This window comes from Pristis pectinata, chromosome 5 (genome assembly GCF_009764475.1).
Source record: "Pristis pectinata isolate sPriPec2 chromosome 5, sPriPec2.1.pri, whole genome shotgun sequence".
In the NCBI taxonomy this organism is placed as follows: Eukaryota; Metazoa; Chordata; class Chondrichthyes; order Rhinopristiformes; family Pristidae; genus Pristis; species Pristis pectinata.
Window position 1 is genome coordinate 47,381,288 of NC_067409.1, and position 27,609 is coordinate 47,408,896.

The 27,609-nt window shown below is 41.5% G+C and overlaps 1 protein-coding gene across 1 annotated transcript; it reads left to right on the plus strand.

Annotated features, from left to right (window-relative positions):
- Window positions 1-1,204: 1,204 nt before the first annotated feature.
- LOC127570553 (zinc finger homeobox protein 3-like) lies at window positions 1,205-27,609 on the plus strand. The gene is made up of 5 exons (XM_052016215.1): window positions 1,205-1,295; window positions 6,422-6,571; window positions 23,938-24,011; window positions 24,986-25,486; window positions 26,864-27,609. The coding sequence occupies exons 1-5, from the start codon at window positions 1,205-1,207 to the stop codon at window positions 26,912-26,914; spliced, it is 867 nt and encodes a 288-aa protein (XP_051872175.1). The 3' UTR covers window positions 26,915-27,609.

Genomic DNA, 27,609 nt, shown 5'->3' on the forward strand with positions numbered 1-27,609 from the left:
CAAGCAGCCAGCATAGCCACTTTGTCTAGTACCTCCTCCTTATCAATTTTCACCACTTCTATTATTTGCAATACCTCTCATTCTACTGAGATTTTTCCCACTTAACTTTTTTGTAAAGACCAATAGGATGTACTAATTTAATATTTCATCTATGCGATGGTGCATAATTCATTCTCTGTCAAACACACTCTCTCTCTCTATCCTCTCTATCTATCTATCTAGAAGAAGAGAGTCTGCAGTTCAATTGATTCCCCTTCCTCTTTGTAGGATGTTAGTGAGTATTGAGACCACATCTGGAGCATTCAATAAAGTTTAGGGATTCTTATTTAATCAACAGTATCCTAGCATTGGGGGCAATTCAGAGGGAATTCCCTAGCTTAATTCCAGAAATGAGGGTTTGTCTCATGAGAAAAAAATTAACAGGTTCGATTCATCCTCTCTGGAGGTTAGAAGAATAAGAGGTGACCTTATTGAAACAGATTTCTATCTGAGGGGGCTTGACGGACCAGATGCTGAAAGGATGTTCTCCCTTGTGTTGAAATCTAGAAAAAAGAGCTATGGTTTTAAAATAAGAGGTCTCTCATTTAGGACCAAAATGAGGAGGAATTTCTTTACTCTAAGGGTAATGAACATCTAGAACTCAGCTGTGGTGACTGAATATATTGCAATATATTCAAGGATGGGTGAAGAGGTTTTTAGATTATTACAAAATTAAGGGTTTGGTGGAACAGACAAGAAAGTGATCCTGAGGACAAATTCAAATCAGCTGTGATCTTACTAAATGGCAGAGCAGGCTTGAAGCCCGAAGTGGGCTCTTCCTGCTTCTATTTCTTCTGTACTTATGTTCATATTATGAGTTTGAATTTCATCATGAGAGCAGGTAATTAAATAAATCAGGTTTTTAAAAAAGGATCAGTAATGTTGGAAGGAAACTACTGGATTACCATTTGAAAACTCATCTAGTTCACTAACTTTCTTTGGCCAAAAATATCTGCCACCCTTGCCTGGTCTGATCTTTATGTAATACCAGATCCACAATCATGTAGTTAATATGATCTGCCCTCTTGAAAAGAGAGTGGAATTCTATAGACTGTTAATTCGGCACACTGGTGGTGCCACTAGCTGATTTCCAGGACTATTGTATGTTATTCATATAACAATGCACTTCTAATTCACTTTACTTTAAATGTTACACAGGAGAATGATGAATGTTCCAGTGATCCCAGTTAGTTTAAAGGGGGTGCAGAAAACAAGGGAGCATGTGAAACAGAACCAGGTGGCTCTAAAAGGAGCAGGTGAATTAAAAGTTTTTCATGATTTTTATTAATGCTTTTCGTGATTCTTATTAATGTCTGGATGAGGGGGTAGAAGGGTGGGTTGGCAAGTTTGCAGATGACACAAAGGTGGGTGGTGTTGTGGATAGTGTGGAGGATTGTCGAAGATTGCAGAGGGACATTGATAGGATGCAGAGCTGGGCTGAGAAGTGGCAGATGGAGTTCAATCCGGAGAACTGTGAGGTGGTACACTTTGGAAGGACAAACTCCAAGGCAGAGTACAAAGTTAATGGCAGGATTCTGGGTAGTGTGGAGGAGCAGAGGGATCTGGGGTTCATAGCCACAGATCCCTGAAAGTTGCCTCACAGTTGGATAGGGTAGTTAAGAAAGTGTATGGGATATTAGCATTCATAAGTCGTGGGATCGAGTTTAGGAGCCATGAGGTAATGATGCAGCTTTACAAAACTCTGGTTAGACCACATTTTGAGTACTGTGTCCAGTTCTGGTCACCTCATTATAAGAAGGATGTGGAAGCGTTGGAAAGGGTGCAGAGGAGATTTACCAGGATGCTGCCTGGTTTGGAGGGTATGGATTATGAGGAGAGACTAAGAGAGCTAGGGCTTTACTCTTTGGAGAGGAGGAGGATAAGGGGAGACATGATAGAGGTGTACAAAATATTAAGAGGAATAGATAGAGTAGACAGCCAGCGCCTCTTTCCTAGGCCACCAATGCTCAATACAAGAGGGCATGGCTTTAAAGTAATGGGTGGGAAGTTCAAGGGAGATATCAGAGGGAGGTTTTTTACCCAGAGAGTGGTTGGTGCATGGAAAGTGCTGCCTGGGGCAGTGGTGGAGGCAGGTACATTGGTCAAATTCAAGAGATTGCTAGATAAGCATATGGAGAAAATTAAAATAGGGGAATATATGGGAGGAAGGGGTTAGATAGTCTTAGGTGAGGTTTAAAGGTCGACACAACATTGTGGGCCGAAGGGCCCGTATTGTGCTGTACTGTCCTATGATTCTGTGATTCTATGATAAACTGGATGAACTGAACACCTGGTATTGCATGGATCCTGTGCAGTTCCATTTGTTAAAATATCTCTCATCAGGTATTGTGTCTAATTCTCATGTTCTGTCAGCAAAATGCAATTAGAGTCCCGGTTCCAACTGGTAGAGTTTTACAGTTTGTTTTCATTCTGGGATCATTGAACATAAAACATAGAACAGTACAGCTCAGGAACAGGCCCTATGGCCCACAATGTTGTGCCAACTAATTAAACTAGTAATTAAAAGCCTACTAAACTCGTCCCTTTTGCCTTCACAAGACCATATCCCTCCATTCTCTGCATATCCATGTGCCTACCTGGGTCATTCTCTCTTCTCTCCTCTTCCATCAGGTAGAAGATACAGGAGCCTGAGGGCACGTACCACCAGGCTTAAGGACAGCTTCTATCCCACTGTGATAAGACTACTGAACGGTTCCCTTATATGATGAGATAGATTCTGACCTCACAATCTACCTTGTTGTGACCTTGCACCTTATTGTCTACCTCAATGCACTTCCTCTATAGCTGTGACACTTTTCTCTGTACTGTTATTGTTTTTAGCTGTATTACCTCAATGGACTCTGTACTAACTCAATATAACTGCACTGTGTAATGAATTGACCTGTACGATCAGTATGCAAGACAAGTTTTTCACTGTACCTTGGAACAAGTGACAGTAATAAACCAATACCAGTACCACTACCCAATACCAATCTAAGAGCCTCTTAAACACCTCTACCATATTCACCTCCACTACAACCCTGCTAGCGCATTCTAGGCACCACCACTCTCTGTGTAAAAAAAAAACTTCCTCACACATCTCCTTTGAACTTACCCCTCTCACCTGAAGAACCCTTTTTCCATTGAGGGAGGAACAAACAGAGACTGTGGAAAAACCACTGCATGAGAGAATTTTAATTTGATGACTTCCACATAAATATTGAGAGCCTGTGTCCCGGGAACATGGTCCCTCTCTGACAGCGCACCGGATTTTCATAGATTTTTCTTTTATCCAGCATTACGTGGCAGGCAAGAAATCCTTGCATCCTGGGTTGTTAAGGTTCTAAAGATGGGGAGGTTTTCTGTCACTATTAATGTTGGGTAAAAACATTGGGCAAGATGAGGTGTTGGGTTACTCATGGCCAACTTCATATCCCATTTGGCAGAAACTTCAATGAGCAGGCTATTTGCCAAAAAAAAACAAACTGCTGGAAGAAGTAAGCAGGTCAAACAGCAAAGGGATGGAGACACAAAAAATTCTGCAGATGCTGGAATCTGGAGCAATACACAAAAAGTGCTGGAGGAACTCAGCAGGTCAAGCAGCGTCCATGGAGGGAAATAAACAGTCAATGTTTCAGGCCGAAACCCTTCATCAGGACTGGAAAGGAAGAGGGAAGAAGCCAGAATAAGGTGGGGGGAAGGAAAGGGGGAGGAGTACATGCAGGCAGGTGATTGGTGAGTTCAGGTGATAGGTGAGTCCAGGTGAGGGGGGAAGGTAAGTGGGTGGGGGAGGGGGAGAAGATGTAATAAGCTGAGAGGCGATAGGTAGAAGAGGCAAAGGGCTGAAGAAGAAGGAATCCAGTAGGTGAGGGCAGTGGACCATGGAACAAAGGATGGGGGACCGAAGGAGAGGAGAGGAGATGGGCAGGTCATCAAGGTGGGGGAAGGGAGCCGTAGGAATAATGGAAGACAAAGGAGTGGGGGGGGGGGGCAAGAAAAAGGTGTGGCGTTACCAGAAGTTAGAGAAATCGATGTAGAGGCCATCAGGTTGGAGACTCCCAAGGTGGAATATCAGGTGTTATTCCTCCAGCCTGTGGCGGTAAAGGAGGCCATGGATAGACATGTCAGTATGGGAATGGGATGTGGAGTTGAAGTGGGTGGCCACTGGGAGGTCCTGGCTGTTGCAACGGACAGAGCGAAGGTGCTCGACGAAGCGGTCACCCAATCTGCATTGGGTCTCACCGATGTACAGGAGGCCGCACTGGGGGCATCGGATGCAATAAATGACACCCTCAGACTCACAGGTGAAGTGCTGCCTCACCTGGAAGGATAGTCTGGGACCCTGAATGGTGGTGAGGGAGGAGGTGTGGGGACAGGTGTTGCACTTGGTGTGGTCACAGGCATAAGTGCCGGGGGGTTATCAGTGGGGAGGGACGAGTGGACAAGGGAGTCACGGAGAGAGCGCTCCCTTCAGAAAGCGGAGAGAGGGGGTGAGGGGAAGATGTGCCTGATGGTAGGATCCCGTTGGAGGTGGCAGAAGTTGCAGAGAATGATCTGTTGGATGCGGAAGCTCGTGGGTTGTAGGTGAGGACAAAGGGAACCCTATCCCTGTTACATCAGTGGGGGCATGGCAGACATGCAGGAAGTGGAGGAGATACGGGTAAGGGCAGCATTGATGGTGATGGAAGGGAAACCCCGGTCACTGAAATAGGAGGACATCTCGGATATCCTGGAGTGGAAAGCCTCATCATGGGAACAGATGCGGCGGAGGAACTGAGAGAGGGGGATGGCATCCTTTCAAGTGACAGGGTGGGAAGAGGTATAGTCAAGGTAACTGTGGGAGTCAGTGGGTTTGAGAAGATGTCTGTGGTTAACCTGTCTCCGGAGATGGAGACAGAGAGATCCAGAAAGGGGAGAGAGGAGTCAGAGATGGACCAAGTGAATCTGAGGGCAGGGTGGAAGTTGGAGGCAAAGTTGATGAAATTGATGAGCTCAGCACGGGTGCAGGAAGCAGCTCTAATCAACGTAGCAGAGAAAGAGTTGGGTAGCGTTACGGGTGCAGGCTTGGAACATGGACTGGTCCATGTAGCCAACAAAGAGGCAGGCATAGCTGGGGCACATGCGAGTACCCATGCCTACACCTTTAGTTTGGAGAAAGTGGAAAAGCCAAAAGAAAAGTTGTTAAGGGTGAGTACCAGTTCCACCAGACGGAGGAGGGTGATGGTGCAGGGGATCAGGTTGGGTCTGTTGTCGAGAGAGAAACAGAAAGCCTCAAGGCCTTCCCGATGGGGGATGGAAGCGTAAAGAGACGTGACATCCATGGTGGAAATGAGGCGGCCAGGGCCGGGGAACTGGAATGGTCAATGTTTTGGTTCGAGACCTTGCACCAGGACAGAGAGTGTAGAGGGAAGATAGGAAAGTGAGAGGGAAGGGTGAGTCAGGGGTGGGTAAGTGATAGGTGGAAACAAATGGGGGGGGGCAGGGGGTGATGAGCAGATGGGGCCAGGTGGAGGAGGGAGGAGTGCTTAGACGGAGACTGGTAGGTGATAGGTGGAAAATGAGATAAAGAAATAATTCAGCAGATGGAGGAGGTAGAGAAAGAGGCTGGTAGGTGATATATGGAACCAGATAAAGGGGTGGTGGGTTGAGGATAGGAAAGGTGTACCGCAAGGGAGAATAAATCAAGGTATATGTCGGCACAACATTGTGGGCCGAAGGGCCTGTACTGTGCTGCGGTGTTCTATGTTCTAGATAGGTATGTGGGGGATGGGCAGGTGAAGCCAGATAGGGGAGGAATGGAAAAGGTGAACAAAGGGACGAATACCCTTGATGGACTGGTGGTAGTGGGAAAGGACACATGAATATTGCCTGAAATTGGAAAATTTTATGGTCGCTGTTTGTCAGCCTTGTTCTGCTCAGTGACTGGCGCTGGACGACAACCCGTGTGCCTTTAGCTGTGAACGGCAGCAGACAATTTGAATCCAAGTTGTTGTGGATCTCAGTTTTATTTCCGCAATTTGTCGGCCCGTCATTGCTCCCCACAAGTAAATTTCCTTCTGGGGGAAAAGTGAACTGGAGGAACTTTAGAAGAGAAAACAAGTGCCTGGGCAAGTCAAAGTCGTGAATCGTTTTGTAGAATTTTATTTATAATGTGGTTAACGTCCTAGGTTTTGCCTTTCAGTCCCCCAAATCGTTGGGATTACACTGCAATTATTTATAACCCCAACAAACTCAATGCATAACCTCTACAGTTTCAGAGAAAAAAAACATTGTTCACAACCTTGTTAAACCGTAGCACAGATTATCTCCAATTTTTACTTTAAGAACAATAATCATTAAACATGGAACACTGGGTTTTAATTGGCTGATTTTTTTTTTAAAGAGCTTTTGTGTGATCCTTTATCCCTCCCACTTTTGCATTGCCGAGGTCTTGGTTTGAAAGCTGACAGACTCCCAGTTGAGAAGCCGGGCGGCGGCTGCAGGTTTTGGGCAGCGGTCACAGTACCTGCAATGGCCCAGTTTCACTTCACAGGTATGGTTGTGATTCGGCAAGAGTCTGACCCATTTCATGCTGATATCAATCTGTATGGAAGAAAATAGCCTTAAACTTACATATCGCGCAGTGCTCGAAGTTGATTTTGTGAAATGTTTCTTAAGTGGGAAGTTCTTAAACTTTAATGCTAAATTCACTTTTTAAAGAATTGTTTTACTATCGACTTGCATTGTTTCGAAAATGTGTACATTTTATTACTTAGTCATAGGGTAATTTATTTCCAGGAAGTAGCCAAGGTGTAGCTCGGGAAAGAATTGGGATGATGGTGGAACTAAATTTGTCCCAAATACTTGCCGTGGGCTCAGGAGGAAGATGTCCCGCTGGTTGAGGTTCAGAGGGTTGCAATAAGAGGAGACATCAAAAAACTTGAAGGTTTTGAAGAGATTATTTGAATCTTTCTATGAAGTGGTTTATAAAAAAAAATGTATTATGTAAGACTCCTTTGGAAATAAACTTCCAAATACATTGAAATTTTTAACTAATTTGTTACATTTTAGGCAAGAGTGGAATGAAGTTCTCAGCATAAATTAGTGGGGTGGGAATGTCACTTTTCTTTTCGAGGCCTTCAAATGTTTTTTAGTCTCGTCACGCTGTTAGACTAGATGTAAATAGGATAAGAGGAAATAAATCTTTCCATAAGCTAAAAGCAACTCTAAATTCTGTAGGCAAATTGTAGACTTTTATTTACACTGTGATTAGTATCTTTTTACCAGTTTAGTTTATTCTCTTAACATCCCAAATTGCTGCATGATTTCAATTGCAATGAGTTGGACCTGTACATCTTTACCGGACAACTTTTACCCCACCCAGATGTCACTCTGATTTGAATCAGTTGATTTTTAGTTAGCTGTTAGTATTTACTAAACTTTCCTTGGACATGGGAAAAATTATCCCATGTGCATACTTATTAGTCTGACTGGACAAAGCAGCAGCAATTGGAGATCAATGGGGAAAAAAAAACACTACAGTTGGGAAGGGATCCCTGCAGTAATATGGGAAATACCAAAGGTAGTTTGAGCAAAACCCACTAAGAATGTGTAAAGTGACAGGGATATAAAGATTACAGAGAAACAGAAAGCATTTGGAGAGAAAAAGTAACATCCTGTAAGATTGTGAGGGGTGATATGCAAAGAGAATGAGAGGAATCTGATGGGGACTGTAATTTTCTACATGTGAGCAGTGTAACTGTTGCTGAAATTAATAGAAATCAGAACATCATAATTTAAACAAGAGGTGGAAGTAAACAAGGGCATTATCTTTTTTCCCTTTCCCAGTTCTGACATAGGGTCTCACATTTCAGATCTGAAATGTTAACACTGCTCTTTGTCAACAGATGCTACTGGATCTGCTGAGTGTTTGCATCAATTTTTTTTCCAGATTTCCAGCATCTGCAGTTTTTAAGTTTTCAACAAAAGCTTTTCTTGCCTTCATGAAAGTAAAGAATGAAAAATCACTAGATTCACACTGTTTCATATAAAATGTTGAATTATCTGGGACATTAATGCACCAGATATAAAACCAAATACTTCGAATGCTGGAAATTTAGAATAAAAGCAAAACAAAAAATGTGGAAATGTCCAACAATCAAGCACCACCCATAGAAAATGAAACCATCTGTAGAAAATGAAACTGAGTTAACAGGGCAAAAATTGCCTGATCTGGCCTAATTCTTGCACTTCCCACTGCACCCCTCTCTCTGCCCCCACCTCACTGCTTTGCAACCACTGCCATCTCAGTGCAGTCTGGCAAGGCAACAAGGCTTCTGGCAGTGGATTAATCAGATAATCACTCTGATTATCCTGAGAGCCAGATAATCAGGGACATTAAAAACAGCTGAGATCAAATTAAATAATTTTAAGTTAAAAATTATTGTAAAAATAAATGAATTTACTTGCAAATATATTTAAGTTACTGAAATTAAATATAAGTAGTAAAATAAAGAAAGAAAACCAAACCATATGTTTCCTGTTCCTCTTTCTGTGCAGGTCATAACTCCATTTAAATGAATGGTGTCATGCTCTGTATGCCAGCTGTGGTCAGGTTGGGTTGTGGGCAGTGGGAGGGAGAAACACGAACACAGATTTAGTTAATGCCAAAAGATTTGTTTTTGGGGGAAGGGATAAAGAAGGGAGTAGGTGTTAATATCCCAGAAAGAAAAGAATCAGTTGAATGCTTTAAACCACAGATTCATCTTAAACCTACCCACAGTAATAGCCATTGTGAAACATGAACAGTGAACTGGAATTCAGCCCCTATTTAATGTCCCTGGTCGGTTGGAAATGTGTTAATGGGGCCCAAGCCTGAAAGTGATCAAGACCTCTTGACTGCCACATAGGTTGGGTGTAACAGTATTTTATCCCTTCTGTACCAATCTCTTAAGTTTTTCCTAATACTGCTCAGCTGCATGTAAAACAAACACACTACCACCCTATTTAACTAGTATTCCACCCTTGAAGTACAAAGCTCTGTAGTGAGTTCTCAAGCTTGTGCTGTTCCTCTAGTTGTTTCTGGCTTTTGATATATAATGTTCTAAAAATCATAGAACAGTACAGCACAATACAGGCCCTTTGGCCCACCATGTTGTGCTGACCTTTAAACCACGCCTAAGACTATCTAACCCCTTACTCCCACATATTCCCCTATTTTAAATTTCTCCATATGCTTATCCAACAATCTCTTGAATTTGACCAATGTACCTGCCTCCACCACCACTCCAGGCAGCGCATTCCATGCCCCAACCACACTCTGGGTGAAAAACCTCCCTCTGATATCTCCCTTGAACTTCCCACCCATTACTTTAAAGCCATGCCCTCTTGTATTGAGCATTGGTGCCCTGGGAAAGAGGCGTTGGCTGTCTACTCTATCTATTCCTCTTAATATTTTGTATACCTCTATCATGTCTCCCCTTATCCTCCTCCTCTCCAAAGAGTAAAGCCCTAGCTCCCTTAGTCTCTCCTCATAATCCATACTCTCCAAACCAGGCAGCATCCTAGTAAATCTCCTCTGCACCCTTTCCAACACTTCCACATCCTTCCTATAATGAGGTGACCAGAACTGGACACAGTACTCGAATTTTGTAACCAGAGTTTTGTAGAGCTGCATTCATTACCTCGCGGCTCTTAAACTTGATCCCATGATTTATGAAAGCTAACATCCCATAAGCTTTCTTAACCACCCTATCCACCTGTGAGGCAACTTTCAGTGATCGGTGGATATGAACCCCCAGATCCCTCTGTTCCTCCACACTACCCAGAATCCTGCCATTAACCTTGTACTCAGCCTTGGAGTTTGTCCTTCCAAAATGTACCACCTCACACTTCTCCGGATTGAACTCCATCTGCCACTTCTCAGCCCAGCTCTGCATCCTATCAGTATCCCTCTGCAATCTTCGACAATCCTCCACACTATCCACAACACCACCGACCTTTGTGTCGTTTGCAAACTTGCTAACCCACCCTTCTACCTCCTCATCCAAGTCAATAATAAATATTCTGTTACCAAATTAGGAATAGATGTCACCTATCAGTCAACTCTAGAAGCATAAGTGCTTGTCCAGTGAGTGTGGAACTAGAACACAACAACACTGGCAATATTCAGACACAACCACTGTCAGTACTTTTCTGATAATTAGGTTGTGGTGTAACTTTTAAGCATGAACATGATGCTCTATTTGTGTGTGTATTTTAATACCTTGGTCCTACTTGAACAGGAAAATCATGTGTATGGCTGCCTTGCAGCAATATAAAATTGCCACACGGTCTGGAATATTCAGTCTGAAGAGTCAATTTCGACATGTGAATTGCTCAAGCATTCTGTTTTGGAAAATAAATCATTCTCATTCAATACATACATTCTCTGTCTTAATGTATTGGAGAGGATATCAAAATGATCACTTGTTCTAAAATCTCTGGAGGGAGGAGTATAAGTAAAAATGATGCAGGAATGAGAGGAAGCAGGACAGGAGTGCCAAGATTTTATTTTAATGAAGATTCACAGCTCTCTTCATGATGCCAACACTATAATTAAAGAACTATCAAAAGTGGTGTCTTATAAATGAGCTCTTAGACCAGTGTCCCCTTTATGTTCTCAGATGAAGGGAATGGTTCCTCAGGAAATACGGTGGGGGGTTGGGGGGGAACTGAGATCTACCTAGCGTCCTGACCAACGTTTATTTCTTGGACAACACCATAATAAAGGACACATTAATGCTGCTTGTATGACCTTGCCCTTCAGAAATTGTCTGCCAAGTTTCCCTACACTACAAATGTTTCTGGCCTTGGGGCTCTGTATCCAACATACTGAGAGTGATGTTGGGCTTTTTACTGACATGAAGATGTGACTTACAAGACAAACCAGTGCAACAAAACAAATATACTTGTATATGTAAACCAGCTGCACCTTGCACTGCTGGATTCACTTTAAAATCAGTATCATGCCTTGGAGTATGAACAGCTATCCATTATTGTTTGTTCTATCCTGCAATATAACAAATTGGCACCACTTTCATTGGTAGCAGCTGTATAACATAGAATTAGAAAAGCTGCTGTTTCCCGGCCTACTGTCCTACCATATAAGTATATGTGGCTATTCTTACAAGTATTGACTAGTTATCATTATAGCTTGCAATAATGTTAAGTGAGCACTGTCATGGGTCCAAAATATTAGAAGAGAGTTTACTTCTTCCATATTTCCTTTAAGATTTGGTTCTGGTCTGCAGTTACCAACTCTTTCTGGTTTACATCCTGCACATCGGTGCCTTTTTATTACAATGCTTGAGTTTAACCAGTCTCTGATTCAGAATTTAAAATATACCATGATGTCAGAAAGTGATCATCTGTTTCTCTTTCCACAGATACTGCCTAACCTGCTCAGTGTTTCCTGCATTTCTGGTTTTTATTTCAAAAAATAATTACTTCAATTGAAGGAAACAGCCATTGTAGGTTCACCCAACATTTGAAAATCCCATGACTAGAAGGGCTATTATCCTAACCCAGTTAAACTGTCATTACTCAAAACTTTGGCAGATTATTCATTGGTTGGGATCATAAAATTGCAAGTGATACACGCTCATAGAGTGAGGATTGTTTGATGCACGGAAAAAGAGGAAAGAATGGATGTTTTTTTTGGGATGATAAGATAAAGTAATAGGGTAGTTGCAAAGATTTGTGTTTAGTCCTCAGTTGTTTGCTTTCTGTACCAGAAGAGGAGATTAAATGTTTTCCATATTTAAATTTACTGACAATTAAAAGAAAACTATATTGGAAAAGTAATCTATGAAGAGGAAGCAAGGAGGCTACAAATGGATATAGATTAATTAAGTGATAGGCTAGGCTAGTTACAAATGGAGCACAATGTTTGAAAATATGATATATACACTGCTGGAGGAAAAATGGAAAAGAAGAATATTTCTAAAAAGGTGAGAAGCTGGTGGATGACTTCAAAGGTTTATACTTGTATTTGAAGGAAAACTTGTAGGTACAAAAGGCATTTGAAGGTGAATGATGTGTTAGCCTTTATTGCAAGTGGGTTGGAGTATAAAAGTCTTGCTGATATAATGTAGGGCATGTATAATATGAATGGAGCACAATGAAAGCTTTTGGTCCTTTTGTATAAGGAAGGATATGTTTGGCTTAGATGGGGTGCATCAAAAGTTCGCAGGTCTGATAAAAGGGATGTTTTATGGGGAAGACTAAGTATTATGGACCTTCATTCTGCAGAACTTAGAAAGACAATAGTTGATTTCATTGAAGTGGATAAAATATTTGGAGGCCATGATAGGGTAGCCTGGATAATTGACCCTCTGAGCTGGAGAGTCTTGAATGAGGTGTCACAGTTTGGGGATTTAGCAAATGAGATTGGGAGAAATTTCTTCACTCAATCCAAGAAGGCTGTGGGGATCTCAGTCAGGGAGTGTACTAAAGCTGAGAGCCAAAGTTTATTGTGTACTGAGGGAACTGAGGAATAAGAGTAGGAAAGTGGAGTTGGTTTACCACAAATCTATTTTACAGTAGAGCTAACTCAAAGGTCCATATGGCCTGCCTTTGCTCCTAATTCTGATTTTCATATTTTGAATGTAAGGAAGATATTGTTTACATCAGTAATATTATCATTTCATTGCATCACCTGTTGTGTGCATTCACTTGAATGCTAAGAATTTTAAAAACAAGCAATAATCACTAAAGGTTGTGTTGCAATAGATAAAACATCTGCTCTACATGCAGTTCTCCGTTGGTCTATATGGAATGGATTGTGGTTCAACCTGTTCCGAGCAAAACTCCATTTGAAAAGTTCCCCAATCTGCGACAACTCATTAAAGTGACAGCTATTCAAAACTAACTTGAAAAGAAGATGCTTAACTATATGCTGGAGAGAGGGAAGCAATACATTACTTCCCTTGGTTCAATTTTCAATTCCCTTGTCTATTATCCTTCAGTTCCCAAATCCATAAATGTTGAGATTGGATGCCATCCAAGGGTCTATTCCTCATACATAAATAATGAGTCAGGAATGTGATCAACTTGGAGACCATCATAACCATCATAGCTATTAACTGAAGTCTTTTATTCAACAGAAGGTATCTTCCATTCATATCTATTCAACAAGGAAACTGAATGACAGTCAGCTGTAACTTGTTTGTCATTGCAGCAGACAAAGTTGCATGCCCAAAATACCTCCCAGACTGGTATTTAAACTGCTGTGTGGCTCAGTGCTAATTAAAAAAAGTTGCAGGAGTAGCTGACTCTACTATATTGATGGGGCTGGAAGGCAGTAAAAGTAAGATTGGGTGCACAATACTGGAATTGACCGTAAAACACAACTTCTTGTCATGCCCTAAGGAAACTTGCACTCTGTGGATAAACAGAACAGCTGTGTGTCACTGAGAGAAGGAGAGAGAGTCTGGTGTCATGTGTTTTTTGATAATCAACTGATTTAGGCTTAACAATAATGTCATAAAATACACTCCTTGGCTTCCTGAGTGCATCGCCATAGGTTAAACAGTTTTCTATTACTTTTGAAGATTAGCTCAATTGTCGTGGGCAGTTTGTTGGAGGTGAGGTTGAGGAAAAGGGCTGGGGCAATGTTGCAGCCTTGTGTGATGGGTTCTTGCTGTTATAGACCTCTGGTTAGCATCATGGCTTAAATGCTGTCATGGAACACAAGATGGAGATGAGTTTCTGTGAGCAATTGAATTTCAGGAGGGTGTTCCATAATTTCTCCCAAATGATGGAGTTAAAAACTGAAGTAAGGTCAAAGAGGGCCAGATATATTGGCTGCTGTTGCTTCCTGCATCTTTCTTGGTGGTTGTACAGAGAAGCCCAAGTCCACTGTGCCTCTGTGACAGAATCCACACTGATTCAGGGACCTGAACAGCCACTACAAGAAGGCTGTTCAGAAGAACCCTGGCGATGACCAACTTTCCCGCTAGCACATAGCAGGGAAAGTCAAAAGTCTGCACAGTCTTTCTATTTATAATGAGACAGAAGGAGGCCTTTGGTGCATGCCAGCTCCCAGGGGTGGAATCCCATCATTCCCATTCCCCTCACTCATTACCCTGTACCCCTGAAACTTGCTCCCTCTCGCACGTGCCCATTAACTCCCCTCTGATTCTTTTTGTCATTAACCTACACAGTAGGCATTTAACCTAAATCTGAACACCAAAAGGAAAACTATGTAATCACCGAGGGAGCATGCAGATTCTGCACAGGCAATGCCAAAGGTCAGGATCAAACCTGGGTCCCTGGAGCTATGAGGCTGTAGCATTAACTATTGTGCCAGTCAGACTTGTCTCCTTTCTTGCAATGGTCGTAATTATGGCATCTCTGAGGGCCCCCTGGCATATCCTCCTGCTTTGCATGTGGTCAGTGGTTGATCAACAAGGATCTCCAACTACAGGATTATAAAAAGTTTCCAATGTCTTGTTCAAGGGAAAGCCAATCATAGTTTTGCAGCCTGTGGGCATTGTTTATACTTGCAAAAAGTTGGATCAGTTCTCTGGCTGACTAATGTACAACAAGACAATAAGCTAGTTTGGGTGCAATTTACAGGCAGGCCATGTGTAGTGCTCGCCTGCCAGTGGTCCAATATGACTGGCAAAAGGTTCAGTCAATCTTCTAAGCCAAGCCCTGGAGCACAGAGGCAACATTGATCAATGGATTCTGTGGGGTGAGAAGTTGTGATGGTGGGGTTGATGGGAGGAAAGGATGTGAAATCTAATTGTAATTTGTTTTCACAAAATTATTTTCAGGAAATCAATTCACCTTTTGCATGTTTCCCTGGTGGTCATTCAGGATTGGTTGTTTTCTTAAATCTTTTGGGATGAATTTCTGCAGAGTTCTTCGGAGGAAAACTTTTGCAACATTTTTAACATTTTCACAGTTCTGCAGATCCTAGCAGTAGAATCCCTGTAGAAATTCGCCCTTTTGTTTACTTCTGATTTGCTTGTTCCCAGGTCTAGTTTATTTCCTGCAGTTTTACTTCAAGCTCAACAGTAATGCACGAGACAACAAAAATGTAATATTTACAGGAACTATGTCATGAATGTGACAGTCAATACAATTGTTACTTCTGGAAAGTCTGATAATGTGTTAGAGGAACAGGTGGCTAAATCCAGTTGGGCAGGACCATATGATTTGGTTGCTATGATGGATTGGTATGTCTCTCAAATAAGGTTCAGGTGATTCAGAGTAATGGCATGTGAATTTCAGGCTCCAGTTTAGAAATGCATAATTTCAGGAATGTATTTTGTGTGCAACCAAATGTGATATCTGCAATGTGGAATCTTCTTTCTAATGCTTTACCCACTCACTAATACTTGATCTCATTCTTTTTCAATTATATGTAGCAAGCAGATCTTGGAGAATTTCTGATTTCTGACTTTGTCAATCTATTTCTGTTTGTTTTTGCTGGTGAGTCTCTGATTCCAGCTCATTCTTTTCAGTTTTGAACTGAACCCACTGCATTCCTCATTAGTTTGTTTCCACTTCTGCTTCATTCTATTCTGATCTCCTTTTGGCTTTGTGATGCTTTCTTGTTATGACTGCCAATTCCAGCTCTATCAGTAACAAGATTGCTGCTCTGTGAAGAGGCATGGACAGCCATGCCTGTTTGATTTCCAAGATGCAAAAAAAAAATCACTTTGTTGTGGACTTCCTGCTTAATCAAGAATCACTAAAATTCATCAAGCATGCTGGTGTTATTCTGTTTGAAAAATTACTTGTGATAAGTTTTACTCAGGGTTGGGGAAACTAGCAAAAAAAAAGCAATAGGTGTAATAGGATATCTATTTACAAAATTGGTAATAAAATGTACTTGTGAAAGCAAAATTCTGAGGAAATTGCATTGGGTGGTGGTTGAGGAAGATGAGGGGCTATAAAGAAAGAACAAGGCAGTATGATTAGTTATTGATTGCATCAAGTGAGACATGAAGAGCTGTATAGTTTTTATTCGGTAAAAGTTTATGGTTCTCCGAAACAAGGGAAATTTCATTTATAAATGTACAAACACCGATGCCCACAATTTAAAATATTTAATGTAACTCAATTAAATCAAATAAAAAGCTGTACCTAATTTTCTGTCCATTTAAGCTGCCTGTTTTGCACATTCATTTCAATAGGGCTGCTGTACTTGTAGCAGCTTAACCCTGAATGAGTTTGGTGGGCAATAGCCTGAGAGCTGTGAAGATTCCACCAATGAAGTGAAGGTATCCCAAGCTGAAGGCTGCACTACAGCCTGAGCACAGGGAAAATCCCAGAGACTGATGTGGCTACCAATAGATCCCTTAAGGTCATAGTGAAAAGGTCCTGGTGATCCATGGAGTGGCAGGGTAAGCCAGTAATGGGTCGTAATGTGAAATCGACAGGGGATGCCACCAAATGGGAAGATGTTGGATCTCTCAAAAAGCTGGAAGAATGTCAGATCTGATTGAAGAGTGCCAAACTAAGTTCTGAGAATGAGCATGAACAAGTGTAGATTGCAGTATGCTTATGGCCAAGTTCCAGTACAATTATGAATAATCCCTGGAAACCATGCATTGGCACTCAATGATTTAGCAATGATCACACATTTTGCATGAATGTCCTGAGACTGTTATTCCTTTCTGTTGTGCAAGTGTTTGAAAATGACAGCGCAGTGCCTCTTGCCACTGCAAGCCACTGGTGATTTATGTATGATGATGGTGTTTTATGCATGATGCAACCGCAACTGTGGGTAAAATGGTGACCTTACTACAAATTGACCTACACTTGGTAATCTTCTGTAACATGCAGGAAGAAGCCACTGACAAACATGTTGCCATTCTGAGCAGTGCAGGCCTGATTTTTGTTCCTTATTGCAAATCTGATTCCAGGAGCTGTCAAAAAGCATCTGGAGTTTTCTAAGTGAAATAGTTGCTATGGCTGGTCTGCATCCTCTTAATATACAAAAAAGACTGATGCAGCTCTGCTGTGCAAAATTAAACAATTATACCTTTTTCTGCAACGCTTCTCATTACTATTAGATTGTCCTCTGCTGTTTGCCTGTTTGATCCTGATGTTGTATCATATTAATACCAAACAATATTAACACATTGTGGTCAGGAAAGCACAGTAATTTTTCACGTTTTCATTACTTGATATTGTTATTGCCATATCTGACCATTCTGGACTAAAAATTGAGGTTTTGCTTCATTAATACTAATTTTCTAAACTAGTAATAATGACGTGCATGTTAGCTGTAAACAATGAATATTGACTCTGGTCCACAGTTTCTTTTAAAGATGCATGGAGTCATAGAGTAATACAGCATGGAACAGGCCCTTTGGCCCACCTTGTTCATGCCGACCAAAGTGCCCACCTAAGCTAGTCCCATCTACCTGCTTTTAGCCCGTATCCCTCTAAATCTTTCCTATCCATGTACTTATCCAAATGTCGTTATCATACCCACCCCAACTGCTTTCTCTGGCAGCTCGGTCTGTGTACGCACCACCCACTGGGTGAAGAAGCTGCCCCTTGGGTTGCTCTCAAATCTTTCCCCTCTCACCTTAAACCTATGCCCACTAGTTGTTGGTTACCTTTCCCTGAGAAAAAGACTGTGTGCATCCACCCTATCTATGCCCCTCCTGATTTTCTACACCTATAAGGTCATCCCTCAGTCTCCTATGTTCCAAGGAATAAAGTCCTAGCCTGTTTTTTTTTGTTCTGCTTTGGAAATAAATATTAAAAGTAAAAGCAGAATTGTTTCCACTAGGTAGTGCATTTCAAATCCTAGTCATGTGTGTGTGGGGGGGTGAAGAACATTTGTTATCTCAGTTTTTGCCAATTACCTTTTGACCTGCAGATATTTTTTCTGAGACTGGAGTGCTCAGCTGAGAAATATGATTATGAGAAAATAAACTGTGGCCAAAGAAATCTTAAATCAAAGTAACGGGGTTAGATTTTGGACTAAAGGCTAATTTTGATGTTTCCTTGATCAACAGGCTCTGGGTATAAAAAGCCTGTGCATGAATTGAGATGCCTGTGGTTCAATGGAAATTGCTTCTTGACTCATCTGATGCATTTGGTATGAGCTGCTGGTGCAGATCACAGCTCCGCAGGCAGCTCACCAGAGTGCAAATGTAAACTTCAAACCATCTGCCTCACTGGAAACAGAACGTAAGACACAGGAGTAGGAGTAAGCCAATCGAGCACCATCCCTTACCACCTCCCCCCCCCCCCCCCCCCCCCACTCCACCATTCAATAATGTCATAGCTAATCCACACTTGGCCTCAACCCCACTTTCTTACTCTCTCCCCATACCCTTTGACTCCCTTATAGTTTGTCTGTCAGTCTTTGCCTTGAAAGCATTGCATGACTCTGCCTTCTGCAGCTTTCTGGGGTAGAGAATTCGAGAGGTTCGCAACTCTCAGAGCAGAAATTCCTCATCTTTGGTTGAATTGGGTGACCCCTTATTTCTGAAATCCTCTTGGCATCCACCCCTGTCAACCCCCCTTCAGAATCTTGAGTTTAAATAAAATGCTCCCTCGTTCTTCTAAACCACGAGTTTAGGCCCTACCTGCTCCACTATCTTTCAAATGTCAGCTGTTTCATCCCAGAAGTCAACCTAGTAAATGTTCCCTGCACTACCCTCACTGCAGGTATATCCTTCATTGAATTTGATAGTTAGAACGGTGCAAAGTAGTCCAGGTGCGGGCTCACTAGTGCCTTATAAAGTTGCATCAAAACTTTCCTCCTATTATACTCTACACCACTTGTAATAAAGGCCAACATTCCACCAGCCTTCTTAATTACTTACTGTATTTGAATGGTAACTTTGTTTCGTGTATATCCCTCTTTTGTGCTGCACAATATGGCAGTCTTGCTCTATTTAAATAAGAGTTTGCTTTTTTATTCTTCCTTCTAAAGAGTATAACCTCATTTTTCCCATATTATATTCCATCTGCCAATTTCTTGGCCATTCAGTTAACTTGTCTATTTCCCTGTGCGGGCTTTTTGTCCTGCTAACAACTTGCTAGCCCACCTATCCTTGTATTATCAACAACTTTGACTACAGTAAGTTCGACCTCTTCATCCAAGTCATCAATATAGATTGTAAGTAGATCAATATAGATTGTAAGAAACCCAAGCACTGAGGCCAATAGCACCCCACTAGTTACTATATGCCAATCCAAACATGACCCAGTTAGTTGACTGTGTTTTCTATAAATTGGCCACTCCCTTATCTATGCCTTTATACCCCACAATTCTGTCCACTCTTATCTTTTGTAGTAACGTAACACCTTACCAAATGCCTGGAAATTCTGGTTTCCCATTATTCATCCTTGAAGATCTGTAGCAAATTTGTCAAATCCTCTTTCCCTTTCTTAAAACTCTGCTTGATTGTCTTATGATTCCCTAAATGTCCTTCTGTTAAATTAGTAATTTCTGAGGTGCAGGAGTTCCCCGTCCATCAGAAAAATATCTCATTTTGTTTCTCTACTGGGAGGCCTTACTGTTGCCTCTGACTATTGTGAAATACCATTCTTTCCCCATCCAGTTCAATGTAGGTATAGGGAAATAATTGAAGCATTTGTAGTTTATCAGTCTTCAAAGCATGGAGCCATTATTCATTCCAAATAATGTTAACCTATGCAGTCCTATGTATTTATGAATGAATTGATGAAGATGCTATTTGTAATGGAAAGGAGTTACTATTTTCTTGTAAGTGATGTTAACAGTTTGAAAGCTCTTGCATCTCCATCAGATAATTATTAGCATGTATTCTTTATACTTCATTGGATGACATAGAACCCATTTTTAAAGGGCTACAAAACAATAGATGGATAGATAACCCAATTTTGATCTTACTGACAAGTAAATCAAACCATATTCATTGGCTAATGAGCCCACCTCCCCCTTTTCTGACATCAGGTCTGTACCAAATGATTTCATTTTTCATGCATTATGTCTGCCCCTATTGACATAACCTGGAACTGAAACCTCCATTCAATAACAGGATATGACAAGGTCAACTCAGATCTATGAAAGGGAGATCATGCTTGACAAATGGATCATCATGCTGTCTCGCAGCTGAGAATTTGTTGCCTGCATTGGCCCACAAGCACTCAGCAGTTATAGAGACTTTGTTATCATCTGTGTGCTGCACAGCCTTGCCATTTGAAGTCGGTGGCTGCTGCCAGAAGAAGAACAGCAAACCCCTGACTCTGAGGGCCATGAGCTGCAAATGGGAAGTAACAGAAGCATGATGGGCAAGGTGCGGGCAACCAGGGGATGTTCCTGATCAGTACCCCCAGCATTGGAGCAAGGGGCCATAGTTTCAAATAAGTGGTCACCCACTAAACACACATGAGGGGGAATTTTTTCTCACACTTTTGTAAATCTGTGGAATGCTGTTGTGGCTGAATTATTGTTCAAGTTCATTGTCATAGGTGTACATACCCAGGGTTTGAATGCCATGAAAATTAGCTTTTTGCAGTAGCACAGTACATCAAAAACTTGACAAACATAAGTTTGCATAAACTTCAATTAACATACATAACTTACACGACAAAAAAGACAAAATAAGCATAACGACATGTTGAATATATTCTAGGCTGATCCCTTGGTCAAGGGATGGCTATATGGATCAGGCAGTAAAGTGGAGCTGAAGCAAAGATCAGATCAGCTATGAGCTTATTGGATGTCAGATGAGTCAAGGAGCCACATGGCCCACTTCTGGTCTTATTTCTTATGATCAGCTGAACGGAGGAAGCAAGCATTGGTTGCATGGGATATAAGGGACTCCTTATGGATCATATAGATCCTGTAAAATATGATGCCTCAATGAAAACCATCTGACGCTCTGCACACTGCAATCCTTAATAACAACATAGTACATCACTAGTCATCCAAGAGCACAGATGAGGCACAAAATCCCTTCATGTCCTGCTGTGCAAGTCCACCTGAACTGAATATAGTGTAAATTGCTTGAACAAAATCTCTCTTTCCTGACATGGCACCTTCATAAATGACTGATGCCTTTTGCACAAAATAAACTTTCCTAGTATCAGCTCCACTCTGCCAGTCTAAACATTGGTAGAGATCTTGAGCCTTTAAATTGTTGCTCAACATAGATGGTCACTGGTCAGCCTTGTAGCCACAGGCGTTAAGAGCAAAGCACATCGCAACATGTTGATCATATTGGCATTCAGTGGGTAGAGAGATAAAGTTCACAATGATTCAGCTAAGAGAACTTCCTCATGAGACTGAGGTTCATTTTAAGCCTTTGCACCATTTGACCAGGTGAAGTGCTGAATTCACAATGGCCTCCCTTTCCTGGGCAGCTTTTCTCCATTTGCTCAGAGCATGAATAGGGGAGATGACTGATATTAAGCAAGCTGTTTATAATCCTACCTTGGAGGCTTGGCCCTGTGTGTGGGATGGAGAGGGTAAAATATCAATAGTGGGGTGAGTGTGGTGTTGATGCAGGAGATGGTGGGTTGCGTGAGGGTATGGACTTGTAGTTTCTACCATTTATGGGTTTTGAGATTGTTCTCTCACACAGACATACAGTATCTGTAGCCTTCAACTCACCAACTTGAGATCATGATACTTGCAGTATTTAGGGGCGGCACGGTAGTGTAGTGGTTAGCGCGACGCTATTACAGTGCCAGCGATCGGGGTTCGATTCCCGTCGCTGTCTGTAAGGAGTTTGTACGTTCTCCCGTGTCTGCGTGGGTTTCCTCCAGGTGCTCCGGTTTCCTCCCACATTCCAAAGACGTACGGGTAGGTTAATATGGGTTTAAAATGGGCGGCATGGACTCGTTGGGCTGGAAGGGCCTGTTACCACACTGTAAATAAAATCTTAAAAATTTTTTTAAAAATTTATTACTCCATGCTGCAGAGATTCTCACTCCTGGAGGGGAGCACTCGAGACCCCCACTGCCGGCCTTCTCCAGTTGTCATCCTGGCAGATCTTCTGGCGTCATTCATCTTCGCTGCTTCCCAGCAAACAAGACTTCCACCCTAGCTTGCATTTTAATTATTTGAACTTCTGCATCTCTTTGAGCGAATCTGGAAGCTGTCTGTCTCCTTAATAGCAGCCACAATGTGTGTTGCTGTCTAGCTGACCTGGGGAGGGGGGGTGTCTTTAAGGGCTGATACCTTCCTGTGATTGCTGTGCTGCCAAGCTGAGTGCAATCCCATCTGGAACTACACGGGTCCTGTTTTAGCACATCTTTCTGGGTGTTAACTACCCTTACATTATTTTAATTGGACTTTTTTTTTTAAAAGCAATTTCACAATGTTTAGCGAAGGATCCAATTTGGCTGTAGCATTAAACACAGCACATGTTTTTGCACAGCCAAAATAGGTGAAATTCAGTTTCTAGCCATAAGCATTCTGTTGCGGTTATCAGCACCACAACAAAACCTCCTCACTGGTGGGAGAAAGTGTAAAGAATTCTCTTTTAAACAATGTAATGAATCCTTGTAGTTCGGCTGAGTGCTTTGTTAAAATGCAAGATTATTACTTGGACAGCAAAATCATATTAACAGTGAAGGTAAAATTTATATATTTTACAGGCCCAGGACAACCAAATTTAGTTTCCTCGGGTGTTAAACTTCCAACTGATCTGTAAGCTCTGCTCCAGAGGACTGGTGCTCATTCTAACAACATTCTTACTTTTTCCAATGATATCATAAAATGATGTTCAGAATGTGTAATGAAATAAGATTCCTCTTGGTCAAACCTCCAGGCTTTAATATAGTGGAAAAAGGAGACACCTTGACCAATCCCAGGAGGGTCAGTGTGTTCACTGACAGACTCATCTGTGGGCATTCCTGCCTATCTGTGTACCCCTTGTTGTTTCAACATGTTATGATAACCACACCTCTTATCTGGCCATATCTTGAGAATAGCCATAATGGTAGACTACATACAAAGCTGAAAATCACATAAAATGCTGGAGGAACTCAGCAGGTCAGGCAGCATCTATGGATGGAAATAAACAGTCAATGTTTTGGGTTGAGACCCTTCAGGGCTGGAAAAGAAAAGGGCAGAAGCTATTCTGGCTTCTGCTGTCTTCCTTTCCAGTCTTGATGAAGGGTCTCCACCCAAAATGTCGACTGTTTATTTCCATCCATAGATGCTGCCCGACCTACTGAGTTCCTCCAGCATTTTGTATGTGTTGCTCCAGATTCCAGCATCTGCAGAATCTCTTGTGCCTCCATAAAGCTGAAAATGTTTCGATTGGGAAATGTATCAAAGCACATTCTCAGACTGGTACATCAGTAACTAGGTTGCTGGCAATGCTTTAGCCATCTCACTTTCAGAGACCAGGACTAGCTACAGCAGGCATCAAGGGACTGGAAAAATACCACCAACATTGTCTCTACAAAATCTTCAATCCACTGTCATTGTTCTCTCCCAGGTTAATATCCCTAGCATTGAGATCCTGGTTACTTGAGGCCAGCTATATTAGCCTGGCCTTGTTGTTCATATGTCCAATGTCAAACTTCTGAAGCAGACCTCTCCAAACTCAATTGTGGGAAAAGAGAGATTCAATGATGTTCTCACAGCTTCCTTAAAGAAATGCAACATCCCCATTGGATCCAAGGAATCTCTGATAAAATGGAGAGGGAGCATAGAGTGTGGTATTGGGAACCTTGAGGCTGTGCATAAGGAGTACAATGAAGACCTGTGTAAGAAGCGGAAGGAATGCACCACCTCACAAACTACCCACCTGTATATCCATCAACCACATCCTGACCTATCTGTAGGAGAATCTGTGGTTCCTATATTGATCTCATGACCCACCTAAAAACCCACAAAACTTGAGTTGATATTACAGAAGTAATTTTAAAATGTATTAATATTTTGGCTCTACTGTTCAGGTCTTCATGCAAATACTGGATATTTTGGGATCTCTGCTCCTCCATATGGGCTGAACCCACCACCTTACTCTGAGGTACTTTGTTAAAGATTTATTTCTACTGTTTTTGGATAAAATTTTAACCTTAATTGGAAAATTAGGTTTTTGAAAAAAATCTCCATATTCAATGCAAGATAGCAATTAAAACATGTTGTAAACTTAAAGACAAAAATGAATACGTACATTTTCATTACTTAAATTCATTAAATAACCCAGAAAAAAATCTCACCTAGTGTGCAAAATATAGTGTGATTAATTCTTTGAATTTTATGTTTTAATATAGAAGCACAAATCTTTACAAAGTATACAAGATGTTTTATTTTTGGTTGAAGCAAAGTGACACAAGGACAAAGTTATGAGACTTCTAGCTTCCTCCAGGCACTTCCCTAATATAGTCACATATGCAGAGCAATGTAGATTAAACATGGTTATACCAGTTCTGGGTATAACATTAATTTAGTAGACAACTGCCCACTGCACCTGGACAATCGAACCAGTGTTAATTTGGTCAGGGCAATGAATGTGAGCCACATTTCAATAATGCAGATCCAGATTGGTGAAATTTTTTGGCAACAGCAAGCTAATTTCACACAGCGAATAGCGAGGGTGGCACTGTGGCACGACTAATAGAGTCATTGCCTCACTGCTCCAGCAACCTAGGCTCAAGCCTGACCTCTAGTGCTGTGTACGTGGAGTTTGCATGTTCTCCCCATGACCACGTGGCTCTCCTCTGGGTGCTTCAGTTTTCTCCCACATCCCAAAAACATGCAGGTTGGACAGTAATCGACAACTTTAAATTGCCCCTAATGTGTAGGTGAGAGGTAGAAATTGAGGGGGTGGTTGACGAGAATGTGGAGAGAATAAATAGGTTCAGGCATACAAAATGTGAAAATGGGTGCTTCATGGTCAGTGCGGACTTGGTGGGCTGAAGGGCCTGTTTCTGCACTGTTTCTCTGACTCAGATTCCAATAATGGAAAATTGTTAATCTTTCTCTTTTTAATTTTTTCAGGCTTCTCCCCCTTACCCTAAACTCCAGAGTGATGGAATGGATATTTCTTTTGGATATCAATCCAACTACCCATCATGCCCACAAGGGCCACCACCACCCATGCCACATATGCCAAGCCCACCATATCCAATTACATCACAATTTCCTTGTGCCCCTCCCCAGTATGGTGATTGCCAGAAGGTTCTTGCTACTCCACCAATGGCCTGTACCACCCAAAATGTTGCAGCTGCTCCTCCAATTTTGCCCTCCCCTGTCAATCAGCGGTCTCTTGCATCGTCATGTGTCGTCACCCAGCAGAGTCCTTTAGCACCATATATGGCCAGCCAGCAGCTTTCTTCAACATTAATGATACAGTCTGGCAGTGGTGTAACCGTGAGTAACATGTACGGTTGTTATCCAACCATCACCCGACAGCCTTCAAAAAGCCTAACCAAAGAAATTTCATCTGCTGTCTTGACTAAAATTGTACAGCATGCAACTACTCGAAACCCAAAATATAAGGTAGTTATTTTATTTTGATATCAAATGTTACCAAACAGCTATTTCCTGATTTGATTCCTTTATTTAAAAAGAATTGATCAGTTTACATTTGAAATTAATCACCTTTTGCCTGTCCTTGTTTGACTAATGAGGACTAAATTTAGTTTCTGCTTCATGAATAGAGCTTTAATATCTTCCCTTAGTATTTATAATATCTTGCTTTATAAGGACATTCAACACAGGAAAAATAACGCTAGGGAGACAGAAATGGAAACTAAATCTAATAAGGGAAGTCGAATAATATATTTTGAGAATGGTGATGATCAACATGTAATTCTTCCAATTAGCTTCTAGAGGATGAGATCAAAAAATATTGTGAACCAGGAAGGTGTGGAAGCCAGAATGTAAGGAAAGAAGTGTTCATAGTTGGGTTGAGGGCCTGGGTTAATGTTTCTAGGGCTTGAGTTACAGAGGTGAAAAGGACGGAGGGCATGATGAGATTTAGAATTTGATCCTTGATCTCTGCTCTACGTGACCGAGTGTTTGTCCCACATCCCAAAGATGTAGGTAGGCAAGTGGCAAAAAAAATCAAAGGAAATTTGATGGAGATGTGAGAGAATGAGTTATAGGGCTACAGAGAAATTTGTTTAATGGGATTGCTCAGTTGAGAGCCAGCATGGACTAAATGGCGTCCTTTGCTGTCACAATAAATAAGGACATTGGTGGAGCTGAAGATTATGTAGCTTGGTGATTAGTGACTTGGTGGGATAGGTTTGGAAACCAAAGTTTTAGATGTGCTGAGATTTGTAGCTTGAAGGTTGAAAACCTGGCCAGCATGGGTGATGGAATAGTCGCATAAGGGTGGCAAATGCTTGAATGAGGCTGAACTGCAATCTTTCAGTATTAGAAATGAGTGATGAACAGATTCAGGAGTACAACTTGTGAACAGTTCAACTGTGTCAGTGGCCGATAGCAAGGGTGCAGTGTTCATCACTGCATTTGTGGAAGCTGACTGCACATCTTCAGGTGATGTCACGGGGCCATCATGTAGGTAGGTAAGAAGAGAAGACCCAGGAAGGATCTTTGGACTCTAGGTGTTTCTACGCAGGAAGGGAAGCTATGATTGGATGGACAATAAAGAAGCCTGGCTTAAGGTCTCTTTGTTGATTCAGTGATGGAACATAGACCTGCAAGTCAGATGAATGTGGATAGAAAGCCTAATACACAGCAGGAATCCCTGGCTGTTCTCATTTGCCAGTTGAGAGGCTGACATCTTATTCTGTTGGCTGGGAAATATGTTATGAGCCAAGAGATAGTATATGGGTAAATATTAACTTGTGATTTCTTGTATGTTGTTACCACAATCCATGATATTAATATGTATTTGTCATATTTCAGAATCAAGTAACAATTATAACGGGAGGAAATGGTGTGATCATACACAAGTAGATGAAAATGGAATCAGCCATATCATGTGAATACAGCTCTACAAAGAATGTTGCATACTACTACAATACATATCACAGCCTTCACTGTAAACTATCTTACCACCTACCCTTGATGTTCAATAGCATTATCATGTCTGGGTCCCCTACCGTCAATATCTCAGGAGTCACCAATAATATTCTCTCAAATGGACCAGCCACTTAAATACTATGACCATAGCAGCAGGTCAGAGGCTGAGTATCCTGCAGTAACTGACAGACTACAAAAGTTTTAAAATGCAGTATTTTCTGTAAATTTTATCTAAAGAATACAGTGTAACAAAAATGCTAATCTTCAATATGCAGGATTAGTGAGTATTTTTTATCTTTGACACAACATGTGGAACATGTATCTTTAAATTGTAAAGCAAAAATTATTATAAGATAAGAGAAATTATCTATAAAGCTTTCACTGAGTCTTTAATACCTAATAGCATGGGCTGATAAGAGAAGGATTTTGGATGCATGTGAACACAACTGTCTGCAAGTTCCCCTTCAAGTCATGTACCATGCTGACTTGGGGGCTATCATCATTTTCCCATTGTTGTGGAACTCCCTGCCCAACAGTACTGTGGAGTACCTTCAGTAGAAGGATTGCATTGTTCAAGATTGCAGCTCACAAGCACCTGCTAAAGGGAATTAGGGATAGGCAATAAATGT